Source organism: Heliangelus exortis, chromosome 2 (assembly GCF_036169615.1).
Source record: "Heliangelus exortis chromosome 2, bHelExo1.hap1, whole genome shotgun sequence".
NCBI lineage: Eukaryota > Metazoa > Chordata > Aves > Apodiformes > Trochilidae > Heliangelus > Heliangelus exortis.
Genome location: NC_092423.1, coordinates 151,267,122 through 151,280,731, shown reverse-complemented (window position 1 = coordinate 151,280,731; position 13,610 = coordinate 151,267,122). Strand labels below are relative to the sequence as shown.

At 52.7% G+C, this 13,610-nt stretch overlaps 1 protein-coding gene across 2 annotated transcripts in view; it reads left to right on the top strand.

The window, feature by feature from the left end:
* PUF60 (poly(U) binding splicing factor 60) overlaps positions 1-13,610 on the top strand; it is a 28,667-nt gene that overhangs the window by 13,179 nt on the left and 1,878 nt on the right. Inside the window, exons 4-10 of one of the 2 annotated variants that reach the window (XM_071738639.1) lie at positions 621-671; positions 4,575-4,736; positions 5,609-5,701; positions 6,511-6,724; positions 8,196-8,386; positions 11,918-12,053; positions 13,092-13,327. In XM_071738639.1, the coding sequence (XP_071594740.1) occupies positions 621-671; positions 4,575-4,736; positions 5,609-5,701; positions 6,511-6,724; positions 8,196-8,386; positions 11,918-12,053; positions 13,092-13,327 (1,083 nt within the window). The remainder of the gene's footprint in view (positions 1-620; positions 672-4,574; positions 4,737-5,608; positions 5,702-6,510; positions 6,725-8,195; positions 8,387-11,917; positions 12,054-13,091; positions 13,328-13,610) is intronic. The other variant, XM_071738640.1, reaches the window with a different exon arrangement.

Below are 13,610 nucleotides of genomic sequence, written 5' to 3'. Positions count from 1 at the left end.
CAGTCCTGCTCCCTCCCTTCCCCCAGAAGGTTTCTCTATTTTGGAGAAGCTCCCTGGGCCTCTCCTGCTTGGAATGCCTGTGTGCTGGGAGAGCCCTTCCCTGGCAGGTCAAATCTCCCTTTGGAGGCACCTGGAACACATTTCACTGCCTTCTCCTCAAAATTAGGAATCCCCAGACATCATCCTGGGGACATTGGGCTGTGTTGTTGGTGACAAATCCCTGTGGATCCTCACTGCCTCACTCACAGCTGGGGCCTGTCGGGGCTGTGCCTGGTTCTGAGTCTCTTGGTCTAGTTGAGGGGCTCCTTTTTAAATGCTGGGGGAGAATCAACGACAGTGGTTGCAGAGGTTACTATTGCCTTGAGTTCCCCCCCCCTTACCCCCCAACCCCCATCCCTGGGAGAAGACCCTGCTTCCTGAGGCAGTGGCAGCAGCACAACTTCCACCCTGACCTGGTGGGACTGGAATCTGCAGGGTCCCAGCGCTGGACAGTCCTTGGGACCAGGCAGTGAGGGGCAAGGAAGGAGAGGCCTCTCCCACAGGTTCTGCTTGAGTTTTGACAAAACAGCCGTAGTATGCTCAGCTCCAACAGACTGAACTCTGTCTTTACTGTCTTTCAGATGGCAGCAGTGACAATGGGCTTTGGAGATCCTCTCTCACCTTTACAATCGGTCAATAGACATATTCACTTCTTCTTGGGCACTTTGTCTTAGTCAGGGCCTAGAGTTGGGGAAGTATCTAGTGGTAAAACAATGCTCTTAACTCAAGCCAGCACAACCCTCCCACATCCCCACCTGTTATGGACAAGCACAACAAGCAGAGGCAAAGTGTAAACTCCCCAGAGGAAGACCCTAGGCTGGGTGCAGTCTGCTGTGGTGACACGGGCAGTCGGGGTCCTGGAGTCAGTTGGCAAAGAAAGCTTTTTAGGTTTCGGACAGTTCTGAGAACACACCTGTGAAATTGTGGGAGCTGCATTTCTAGGGACGCTGCAGTTCTGAGGTCCTGACCTAAAACTAACTGCCAAGGTAACTCACAAAGGGGCAATTTCTTTATGGAGCAAACTCACAGCACCGTAGACCTGGCAGCTGAGGTGCTGGGGAGGACTGGGGCACTAGAGGTTTGCAGAACATACCATAGCCCAGGTGTAAGGCTGCTCTTAACTCTGCATGTTTCCAGACTAGGTGAATATGGCATGTGTGGAGGAAAGGAAAAAGCAGGGTGGGAAGTAATGGAACCATAGGACTATTCAGAGAGTCTGTGCAGTCCTTTAGAGCTGGAATTTCTAATCAGATGCCACAAAGAGCTTAAAACACCTGGGATTATCCATCCCCTCCTTTCCCTAGACGTGTTGGATGATGGCCACTGCAGAAAGTGCCCTATAAGCTCCACTCTGCATGCAAAGGGTCATTTGTAGATTCATTTTGTAAATAATTTTTCCACCTTGCTGGAACGTAATATTTCTCCTTGGTTTAAAATGCAGAGGCAAAAAAAAAGGTGCACTAAAGCTTAAACTCACCAGTTTCCCCTCCTTTAACACCACCACAGTCAGTAGTGTGTCAGCAGGGCAGCCAAAACCAGTGTTGTTGGGGGTGTTGGGTTTGGAATGGAATTGAAGCTGTTCCTGAGCCCTCGTGCCCAGGCACTGTTAATGTATTAATGTGGATGCTAACTTGACAGCAGAACTCCATCAATTTTGCATTTAAAAAATGTATTTGGCTGACTGTTCCCAGTCAGGCAGCAGATGGAAATGTGAACTGATCATGGGACACGGAATGTTTAATCTCTCCTTAATGGATTTCTCAGGAGTGTTACCAGTATTGGGAATCCTTGTCCCAAGACCCTCCTCCCTCTCCAGGGAGTCAGAAGCTGCTGCTGGTGGGCCAGAGCCTCAGAGCAGAAGTCTGAATTGTTAGGGTGCCCTCTCCTCAGCAAGTGCTTTATCCCAGAGCCCCTCAGGAGTGTCACAAATGCAGACAGAGCTCTGGCCAACACTTTTTCCTGTTGACAAGATCCATCAATTCCTACAGGAAGGAAGTGCAGCCTGAGCTTCCCATTGCCATATTATAGTGGCTGAGATTAAAGCTTCCTCTCTACTTAATCCTTCAAGTGTTACAGCTCAGAATTTCCACGTCCCTCCAGCAAGATGAGCACAATCTCCTGGTGGTGTTGCATTAAAACTGAAGCTGGTGGTGCTGGTTTTCCATCACCTCCTTTGTTAAAGGAGGCTGTTTGGCTTCCCCTTCAGTTAACCTTCATTAAGCACTTAACAGGAACCTTGCAGGGAGACAGCTGCTGCCTTTATGAAGGCTGCAGATGCTGAAAACTCCATTTTATAGGTGGAGGAAGACCAGCAAAGTCTACGTAGTGTAAGTAGTGAACCCCAGGAGTCTTTTGTCTCCTGGCACTGCCAGGGGCTCAGGTCCCTGCTCATCATTCCCCTCACCCCCATCGCTGCTCCCCCTCCCTGGCAGGGCCCCACCTCAGCTCTGCCTTTTGGAGGGCCACATTTTGACTCTGTTAGTGCTGTGGCAGAGGCCCCCAGCTGCCCCCAGCTGTGTTTTTGGGGTCCTTGCTGCAGGGTAAGATGTGGAGTTCCTCCTGTAACCGCGGCTGCTGTGGAAGAGGACAAACGCCCCTTTTTCTGCCCTCAGTGTTGCATTGCTCACTGAACAGAGGGAAATGTCCTCTTTGTGTATCTAGACCCTTCAGAAGGTGACAAACAAAAGATTCCTCTGCCTGGTGCAAGGCTGGTTTGTCAAGAAGCACTCCCAGTAAACCACTAAACTGCTCTCCCCAGCGGTGGCACCGTGGGTTACCGTGGGCACTTCACCAAACCCTTGGGGTTAGGGTGGTGGTGGTGGCTCTGAACCCACAGGTGGACACACAGCACGCTGAGGGGCTGCTGGTCACTGCCTTACCTGCACCAGAGCTGGGAGTGTGGTGGAGAACCTGGCAGACAAGAGGTCTGCACGTGCCATGGTCCTCCCAGTCACAGCAGAGGGAATGGGAACAAAAAAAACCCAAACCCCACAGCTGATTGTTAACTGTGTGAAATACTTAAACTCAGCCAGGAGGTGAGCTTCATGTCACTTCAGGAGCAGCAGCGTGGGGTGAGAACAATTCCTGTTTAATAGGATCCCTGCTGTATGGATTCATAGGAGTTGAGTCTTTACTCTTTGTTTCCTCCTATGGTCAGTGGCACTCGCAGGTGGGGGCTGTGAGGAGGAAGGGGTTCTTCAGGGACCCTTTGTGTCCCCCCTGCTGTGACCAGCACAGATCAAATACTGTCCCTTCTGTTTTGCAGCATCCTGAGACACATCAGAGCTCATTTGGAAAGTGGCCTCTGATTAATCCCCCCCCCTTAACCAGGGGGGAAGAGGTGGTTGTTCAGAGCTGACTCTGCAGCCATCTGTAGCCCCTCCTGCTTTCCCTGTTTGCCCTCTGTTCCACCTGGAACAGGAATGGAGCCTTGTGCACATCTCCAGATCACCCAAACTCAGTCTTGCTGACCATAGGGACCTGCCCTACAGAGACCTGATATCTGCCTCGGTGCCAAGATGTGCTGCTAGGATATGGTTTTTGGGGTTTTTTTGTAGGCAGAATCTTCCTAGAATAACAACCACAAGCACTAGCAATTCCAGAATTGCAATAAGGGTGAAAAAAAAAATTGAAGGATATACTGCTTTTTTTTTTTGATACCTGCTGTAAGAAATGTCTGGATTTGTCTTGCAAACAGGTTTTCAGTCATACTTAGGAGAAAATAGCACAGAGACCTCTGCACCGAAACTGATAAGGGCGGAGCCTTGGGGGGCTGCACCAGTATCTGAGCCAGTAACAACAGGCAGTGATAAGTACTAGCACCACACACTTAACTAAGAACTTTCATTTAACCATTTAATTTTTTTTTTTCTTATTTTCTTTTTTTTTTTTTTTCTTTTTTTTGCTTTTGCTTTTGACCTGTGCGGTGGAAGTGGTGCCTAGTACTGGATCTCGTGCTGCCAGGGCTGGGGGGGAGGTGGTGTGTGATGCTTGAGGGAGTGGGGAGGAGGAGGTTCCCAGTTCCTGATCCTTTTGCTGCCAGGGAGGACGGGGTGGGGGGAGGGAGTGGTGTTAGGTGGTGCCCAGGTTTGGATCTCTTGCTGTCCCTTGCGGGAGGGAAGGGGAGGGGTCACTCACAGTGCCCAGAATGGAAACCTTTGCTGCCTGGAGGGGGAAGCTGCCCTAGAATGAAGTTATTTCCTCCTCCTGCAAGTGTTGCTGGAGATGTGATCAGGCTGGGGAGGGCTAGACCTTATCAGTGGGGTTGGAGTTAGGGCTCCCGAGGTGGCAGAGCCCTTCAGAGATTTGGCTGCCCCCGGGAGTGAGCTGTACTGCTTGTCCACTCCAGCAGTCTGTGCACTGAGCAGGAAAAGACTTCTTTATCACTACGTGTGCCAGGCTGCCCTGCAGCCCAGGGAGGAGCTACCTGCTGCTGGGTCATAGCTCCTGGGAGGGAAAGAGGAAGGGAAAAAAGAGGTCCTGATGTCCATGACCACCCCCCTGAGCTAACCAGCCAGTTCTTCTTTCCAATACAGATGGCAGCTCAGAGGCAGCGCGCCTTGGCCATCATGTGCCGTGTCTATGTGGGCTCCATCTACTATGAGCTGGGAGAGGACACCATCCGACAGGCATTTGCCCCCTTTGGACCTATAAAAAGCATTGATATGTCCTGGGACTCTGTTACCATGAAACACAAGGTGGGTTAACAGCCCCCCAGGGGTGTTCTGGTGCCAGGCTGAGAGAGTTGGGGGTGTTGAGGCTGGAGAAGTGAAGGCTGCAATGGGGAGACCTTGGAGCAGCTTCCAGGTCCTGAAGGGGCTCCAGGAAAGCTGGGGAGGGACTTGGGACAAGGGCCTGGAGGGATGGGAGCCTCCCAGGGGGAAGGGTTTGCAGCTGGGAGAGGGGAGATGGAGAGGAGATCTTGGGCAGGGAGGGAGGGAGGGAGAAATTGTTTGGGGTGAGGGTGCTGAGCCCCTGGGTGCCCAGGTTGCCCCCAGAAGCTGTGGCTGCCCCATCCCTGGCAGTGTTGAAGGTTGGATGGGGCTTGGAGCCCCCTGGGCTGGGGGAGAGGTCCCTGACCATGGCAGGGGGGGCACTGGGTGAGCTTTGAGGTCCCTTCAACCAAAACCATTCCATGATTCTGTGTGGCTTTTGTTCTTTCCAAGGCTTTCCTCAATATATCCAGGAGAGGAAGGAGCCTTGATCCCAGTGGAGATCAAGCTGCTTTGAGCCCTTTGAGCCCTGCAGCTGCTGCTCTGCTGAGCCTTGCAGGGTGAACCAGCCATGCAGAGGGGGTGTGTGCATGAGAGCAGGCAGTACTCCTCCCTCCCCGGGCTGTTTGCTCTGGGGCCTTCCAGTGGGAGAGGCTCTGGAAGCAGGCAGCCATGTGCTCCTGCATGTCCCTTTTCTGCTGTTAAAAAAGAGCTTCTTTAAGGAGACATCTTCTCAGGCCACCATAGCAGGACTCTGGTACAGGGGAAGTCTTGGCTGTGTTGGCTTGGTGCCTGGTTGGAGACAAGATGCAGCTGGGATGGTTCAACAAGGCTGTCCCCCTGTCCTTCTCTCCTAGGGTTTTGCTTTTGTGGAGTACGAGGTACCTGAAGCTGCTCAGCTGGCCTTGGAGCAGATGAATTCTGTCATGCTGGGGGGAAGAAATATAAAGGTGAGTAGCAGGTGTGCTCTGAGGATTCTTAGTGCTCATTACTGGGAGTTTTATGCCTAGAAATGCTTCCCCCACAGCACTGGGGTGCAGAAGATAACCTCAGGTCTGTTCCCTGATAGACCTTGATACTTGACCCATTTTGATCCTCTGAGGAGAACCCCCAGCAAGCTGATAAAACCTAGAGACTTGTTCTGCCACCTTGGTGTTTTCCACCCACAGGTGGAATGGAAGTGTCTGGAGCACAAAGCCAGGGTGATGCTTGGATATTTTCATGGCACCTTCTGGTGCTGTAGCTGTGGGGATGGTGGATAAGGAGCACCAGGCTTTTGTTGTGCTCTTGCTGTGAGGGGCTTCAGGTAGAAGTCCACTCTGGCCATAGGAAAAGGAGAAAGAAACAAACAGAAATGAACAAAGGATTGTTGCTGTGGGGTTTTTTTTCTGGGATCTTGCAAAGGTGAAACTTGGGGGATTTAAATCATGTTGTCTGCCAAGTGTTTTAGTGCCTTGCATTGATCTCTGCTGCACTCTGCACATCTGCAGTGTCTGGGTGCTGAGGGGGGGGTTAGGAGCATTTAAAAGAAGGGTATAGAAGCTTTGTGCAGGGTGGTCTCTGGTGGGCTAAGGACCCTAAATGGGAAAAATAATGTTGTGGAGGGAGCAGCAGAGGCTGCCTGTGGCTTGCAGAGTCCCCTGCAGTGCAGATCACATCCTGGGGCTGAGTCAGCTCCTGCCCTTTGCTCTTTCTGTCCTCCTGAGGGGTGTTTTGGTTTGAGGAGGAGGCTGATGGAGTGCTGGCTGTTTCTCTGCAGGTGGGCAGGCCCAGTAACATAGGACAGGCACAGCCCATCATAGACCAGCTGGCAGAGGAGGCTCGGGCCTTCAACCGCATCTACGTGGCCTCTGTGCACCAGGACCTCTCAGATGATGACATCAAGAGTGTGTTTGAGGCCTTTGGGAAGATCAAATCCTGCACACTGGCCAGGGATCCCACGACAGGAAAACACAAAGGCTATGGCTTCATTGGTAAAAGGCCTCTCTGCTGTTTGCTGTGGGGCAGGGGAAGTCTTGGGGAATATTCTCCTCTGTTTGGTTTTTTTTTAACCTAGTGGAACAATTACAGAACCACAGAATGATTTGGGTGGGAAGGGCCCTCTCAAGGTGCTCCAGTCCCAGCCCTGCAGTATCAGGGACACCCTCACCCAGATCAGGGTGCTCAGAGCCTCCTCAAGCCTCACCTTGAACATCTCCAGGGATGAGGCCTCAACCCCCTCCCTGGGCACCCTGTGCCATGGTTCCACTGCCCTCCTGGGACACAACTTGTTCCCAACATCCAGTCCAAATCTGCTCTTCTCCAGTTTAAACCATTGCCCCTCACCCTGTGACTCCAGGATGCTTACATTAAGCAATGAGACAGAAATAAATTTGGAGCAGTTCTGTGCCTGAACTTAGAAATATAATTACCAGCCAGGTATTTTTACTCACTCTTTATGTAGGTTGAGAGATCTCTTGCTCTGCTGAGGCTTCTCAGCAATGCTTGTGTGCTCAGAGGGGTGAGCTGAGCACTGAGGGTCTTCCCACTGGGGCTCCAGGCAGTCAGAGGGTTTTTTCTGAAAATATAAATACCAATTGTGGGATGACTATTTCTGTATATATATATACAGATACATATATATATATATATATATATATATATATATACACACTGTATGTGTGTGTGTACATATATGTATATACACTGGAATCCTGGCTCCAGTTTGGGGCTCCCCAGTTGAGAAGAGGCAGAGATCTACTGGAGAGAGTCCCCTGGAGAGCTGGGAGGGTGCTGAAGGGCCTTGAGCATCTCTGCTGGGAAGAAAGAGTGAGAGCCCTGGGGGTGTTGAGGCTGGAGAAGAGAAGGCTGAGAGGGGATCTGCTGAATGTCTGTCAGTAGCTGAGGGCTGGGGGGCAAGAGGAAGGGCTCAGTCTCTTTTGGGTGGTGCCCAGGCCAAGGAAGAATGGGTTGAAGCTGGAAGATGGGATGTTCCAGCTCCAGGTGAGGAGAAACTTCTTTGCTGTGAGGCTGAGGGAGCCCTGGCCCAGGCTGCCCAGAGAGGTTGTGGAGTCTCCTTCTCTGCTGCCTTCCAAACCCCTCCTGAACCCCCCCAACCTCCAGATGAGGTTCCTCTCCTTCTCTGGAGCCTTCCAAACCCCTCCTGAACCCCCCCAACCTCCAGATGAGGTTCCTCTCCTTCTCTGGAGCCTTCCAAACCCCTCCTGAACCCCCCCAACCTCCAGATGAGGTTCCTCTCCTTCTCTGCTGCCTTCCAAACCCCCCCTGGATGTGTTCCTGTCTGGGCTGCCCTGGCTGATCCTGCTGTGCCAGGGCTTGGACTCCATCAGTTCCATTGGTCCCTTCCAACCCCCCCATTCTGTGATTCTGTGACCATGGGGGCAGTGGCTGAGTTGTGGGGTGACAAAGGGACCATTTTTTAACCCCCCCCTTTTCTCACCACAGAATATGAGAAAGCACAATCTTCTCAGGACGCTGTTTCCTCCATGAACCTCTTTGACCTCGGGGGTCAGTACCTCCGTGTTGGGAAAGCTGTGACCCCTCCCATGCCCCTCCTGACCCCTGCCACCCCCGGGGGGTTGCCCCCCGCAGCCGCCGTCGCTGCTGCCGCCGCCACAGCCAAGATCACAGCACAGGTAAGGCACGGGCAGGGGGCACGAACCAGGGGGGCTGGGTGGGCAGAGGAGGGCTTGGAAGATGATCAAGGCTTGGGAGAGCTCTGCTGTGGGGACAGGTGAGGGAGATGGGGGTGTTCAGCCTGGAGGAGACCTTCCAATGCCTGGAGGGGCTGCAGGAATGGTGGAGAGGGACTGTGGGCAAGGCCTGGAGGGATGGGACAAGAGGGAAGGTTTTAAATTAAAGAGCAGATTTAGGCTGGATGTTGGCACCAAGTTGTGTCCCAGGAGGGCAGTGGAACCATGGCACAGGGTGCCCAGGCAGGGGGTTGAGGCCTCATCCCTGGAGATGTTCAAGGTGAGGCTTGAGGAGGCTCTGAGCACCCTGATCTGGGTGAGGGTGTCCCTGACACTGCAGGGCTGGGACTGGAGCACCTTGAGAGGGCCCTTCCCACCCAAATCATTCTGTGGTTCTGTGCTTGTGACCCTGCTCTGAAACAAGCATGCAAAGTGTTCCAAGCCATCTGTCCTGGCTGGAACAGCCAGGGACAGCCCCTGGCCTAGAGCATGGGCTTTACATTTAGAAGCTTTCCCTGACACTGGTGAGGATCTGAGACATCAGCATTTTGGAATGTGTCTGTCACAGCTGATCAGAATTTTACTTAAAGAAATGGTGGAGAAGGGTGACAGAAGATTCCATGTCTGGACAAAAAAAAACATTGACTGAGGAGGTGGTTATGGAGAGGCTAAAAGAATGTGTGAGAGCCTCTGAGATGGGGCAGGTTGATTAAGTAAAAGGCAGTAATTGTCACTTGAGCAGCATTCTGTGGGAAAGACTCTGTCTGTGTAGTGAGGGAAGGTGACCATGTCCTGGGTTGCAGCCCCAGCAGTGTGAGCAGCAGGGCCCTGATTGTCCCCTCTGCTCTGCTCTGGGGGGCAAAGCCCTGGGGTAAAGCTGTGTCCAGCTCTGGGGTCCCCAGCAGCAGAAGGACATTGCAAACATGACACTTGCATTGAAAGTGGTGTGGGAAACAGGAACCTGCAGGCTTTGTTCTCACCCCAGTGGCAGGGAGAGGTTGAAAAGCCTTAAAGGAAGGACAAAATTTTCAAGAGAAACAGGTATGCAAAATCTTTGGTGCTTCAGGAAAAATACCCCTGCTAGATCACAGAACTGCCACAGCTGGAAAAGCCCATGAGAGCACTGAGCCCAACTGTCAGCATCCCCCCCCACAATAAAATCTCTCAGTATCTGTGTCACCCCCCAGAGCATGTCCTGGAGTGCCCCATCCACACGGGTTGGAAATCCCTTCAGGGATGGTGCCTCCACCACCTCCCTGGGCAGCCCCTTCCAACCCCTGACTGCTCTCTCAGGACAGAAATTCTTCCTCAGATCTGTTCTAAACCTCCCCTGGGGCACCTCCAGCCCACGTCCTCTGCTCCTGTCCCTGCTCCCTGGAGAGCAGAGCCCAGCACCCACCTCCCTACAACCTCCTTGCAGGGAGTGGGAGAGAGCAATGAGGTCTCCTCTCAGCCTCCTCTTCTCCAAACTGAACATTCCCACTTCCCTCAGCCTCTCCTCCCAGGACTTGTTCTCCAGATCATGGGATCATGGAGTGGTAGGGTTGGAAGGGACCTCAAACCCACCCAGTTCCAGGCCACCCATCTTTCCTGGGTAAGAGTAGAGTTACACTTCATTAGGAAAAAGAAAGCCAAAGCAGATCCCCTTGAGGAGCTGTCAGACCAGAGCCAGAGGATGACTGAATTTTGAGACATGGAGGCAAGCAGGAGGAAGAGAGAGAAATGAGCTGCTCTGGAGACTGCTGCCTCTTCACTCTGCTGCTGAGGTACTTACAGACAGACCTTGCTTCATCCCAGTAAAATGAGGTGGTTTTATTCCAGGCACTAGGAGAAGAGTGCTGATGGAGTTGGTTGGCAGCACAGAGGTGAGGTGGAATGTTGCAGCAGGTGGGAGTAAGAAATCCATGCAGCGTTTAGGAGTAGAGTACAAGATGCTGCATTTAAGGAACAAGACCTTAGAATTTCTTTTTACTCCATGGTGTAAGGAGGTGTTTGTAGGGTACACATTAGGGAAAAATTATTTCCTGAGGGTGGTGAGATGCTGGAAGAGATAAGAGATTGCCCAAGGGGCTGGAGGGATGGGATCCTCCCAGGGGGAAGGGTTTGCAGCTGGGAGAGGGGAGATGGAGAGGAGATCTTGGGCAGGGAGGGAGGGAGAAATTGTTTGGGGTGAGGGTGCTGAGCCCCTGGGTGCCCAGGTTGCCCCCAGAAGCTGTGGCTGCCCCATCCCTGGCAGTGTTGAAGGTTGGATGGGGCTTGGAGCCCCCTGGGCTGGGGGAGGGGTCCCTGACCATGGCAGGGGGAGCACTGGGGGGGATTTGAGGTCCCTTCAACCAAAACCATTCCATGATTCTATGAAAACAAGGAAGAGAAGAGAAGGAGCTGGGTAACTAAATCCTGGGTGTAATAGCCTGGAAAGCAGCAACAACAACAAAGTAATTTTGTATGTTTTAGCACAGTATTTTCAGCAGCTTTACGAAAGTGTCTTCTCATTAAAGTGATTGTTCATCTCCAGTGTTGTTTGGACTCTGGTCATCAAGAGTCAGGAGGTTTATTGGGGTTGTAGAAGGTGTAGAGAAGTAGTGCAATTATTGGAAGAACTGGAAAAGCTGATATAGAGGAAGGAGCTGGAGAAGTTTGTCGTGGTGTAACTTTGAAAAATGCTGGAAGGTGGATCAGATCAGGCAGCAAACAGCATGGGAGAAGAGGTGCAGACAGAATGAAGTGGTTTGAAGCTGTTCCACTTTCCAAGGCTGGAAGTTTGGAGAAGGTTTAATGGATGAAGATTAGAGAGAGAAGATTTTTGGTCTGAATTGTTTAAAAAGTGTGCAGCCTTTGAAAAGAGCAGAACTGTGCTCTCCCTTGCCCTGTGCCCTGTGCTTGCAGTCATGTTTTGAGCACAGTGTTCCCTGACTGGGACAGGAATTATCCATCCCAGCTGACCTGGGAAAAACTGAACCTGTAGGAGTTCCCTCCTGGGGTTTGTGATGTGGCTCCAGGGCCTGGTGGTGTCATTTGAGGGGTGGGATACAACCCCCCACCCATCTTCTGAAATTGGTCACATTCCTTAACATCTGTAAAAACCTTCATTTGTGTAGAAGATGGAAAGAAGTCGAGATTCCTCTTGCTCTGGGTCTGCCTGCAACTTTCACACCTTGAACTTAATCTCGTGGTGTTTTTTCCTCAGTCACCAGCCCAGCAGCTTGAGAAGGAGAAATTTGAGTTATAGGAGAATTTCTTCCCAGGCTTGGTGTCTCACAGCTCCTGCCTTTCTCTGGTGGGCTGGGTGGCATGTTTTCCTTCTGGAACAGCAGCACTGGAGAGCTGTCATCCTCAGAATCAACATTCCTGGTATTTCTGAGGGATGAAAAAAGCTGAGCCTCAGCTGACTGCACCCACAGCGTGGATTTGCGGCACAGCATTAACACTTTGGGGATTAATTTTGTTCTTTCTGGTTTGTTTTTTGTCTTGCAGGAAGCAGTGGCAGGAGCTGCAGTCCTTGGTACTCTGGCAACCCCTGGGCTGGTCTCTCCAGCACTGACTCTGGCCCAGCCTTTGGGGGCCTTGCCACAGGCTGTGATGGCAGCACAGGCACCAGGAGTCATCACAGGTACAGCTGCTCTGTCTTTGGTCACTCCTCTGCCTCTGAGCAAGCTGGGCTCACAACTGAGGAGAATTTCAAGCTGAAACCCTCCTTCCTGCTCTGAGTCACCAAGAACTTTTGTTTGTTTGTGCAGCATTGCAGGAATTTATTTTGGGATATAATAGATCTGATAGGGAGATGAATTTCACATCAGGAGTATGTGGCACTCTGAAAATGTGGATGATTGTCACTGTCTGCTAAATCCTGTCCCAAGAGCTCCCGTGGCAGACAGTGGGTGATGGCAGAATTGAGGGCTTAGGTCCTGGGTGCTGCCTGCTCTGCCCTGCTCTGCTCTGGGGAGCCCCCCCTGGGGTAAAGCTGTGTCCAGCTCTGGGGTCCCCAGCAGCAGCAGGACACGGAGCTGCTGGAGCCAGTGCAGAGGAGGCCCTGGAGCTGCTGGGAGGGCTGGAGCAGCTCTGCTCTGGAGCCAGGCTGAGAGAGTTGGGGGTGTTGAGGCTGGAGAAGAGAAGCTTCAATGGGGAGACCTTGGAGCAGCTTCCAGGTCCTGGAGGGGCTCCAGGAAAGCTGGGGAGGGACTTGGGACAAGGGCCTGGAGGGATGGGAGCCTCCCAGGGGGAAGGGTTTGCAGCTGGGAGAGGGGAGATGGAGAGGAGATCTTGGGCAGGGAGGGAGGGAGGGAGGGAGAAATTGTTTGGGGTGAGGGTGCTGAGCCCCTGGGTGCCCAGGTTGCCTCCAGAAGCTGTGGCTGCCCCATCCCTGGCAGTGTTGAAGGTTGGATGGGGCTTGGAGCCCCCTGGGCTGGGGGAGGGGTCCCTGACCATGGCAGGGGTGGAACTGGATGAGCTTTAACGTCCCTTCCAACCCAGACCATTCCAGGACTCTGTGATGATAACTGAGTTTCTGGGGAAGTCTCCCTGCTCCTTGTTGGTGCAGATCACACCAAACTCTCTCAGATCTCTGGGTCCCTGTGCCCCTGGCTGGTCTGTACTCAGCTGCCTCAGAACATCAGTTCTTTCCTTTATGCCACAGTTTGTTCTCTTACAGGTGTAACCCCTGCCCGACCTCCCATTCCTGTCACCATTCCCCAGGTGGGAGTTGTCAATCCCATCCTGGCGAGTCCCCCAGCCCTGGGCCTGATGGAGGTTAAAAAGGAGAAGGAGGAGGAGGAGGTGTTCCAGGAGTCAGAGAGGCCGGAGATGCTGAGTGAGCAGGAGCACATGAGCATCTCTGGGAGCAGTGCCCGGCACATGGTGATGCAGAAACTGCTAAGGAAGCAGGAGGTGAGCCTGGGGGGGCTGCAGGAGGCACAGGGGAGACTCCTGGCTTTGGCTCTGTCCTGTTGGGGTGTAGCTGAGGGGTTGGTGTCTGCTGTGGGCTGCAGCAACACAGATTCTGGGTACCCCACTGAGCTCGGGTGGGACTTCAGCAGCATCACAGGATTGTCATGGTTGGAGAAGACCTCTGAGATCAGGGGGGCAAAACCACGTCCCAGCATCACAGCTTTGTGCTTGTGCTGCTTGTGATGGTTCTCCCTCTGCCTTTGGGATCTTCCCAGAGTTTCTC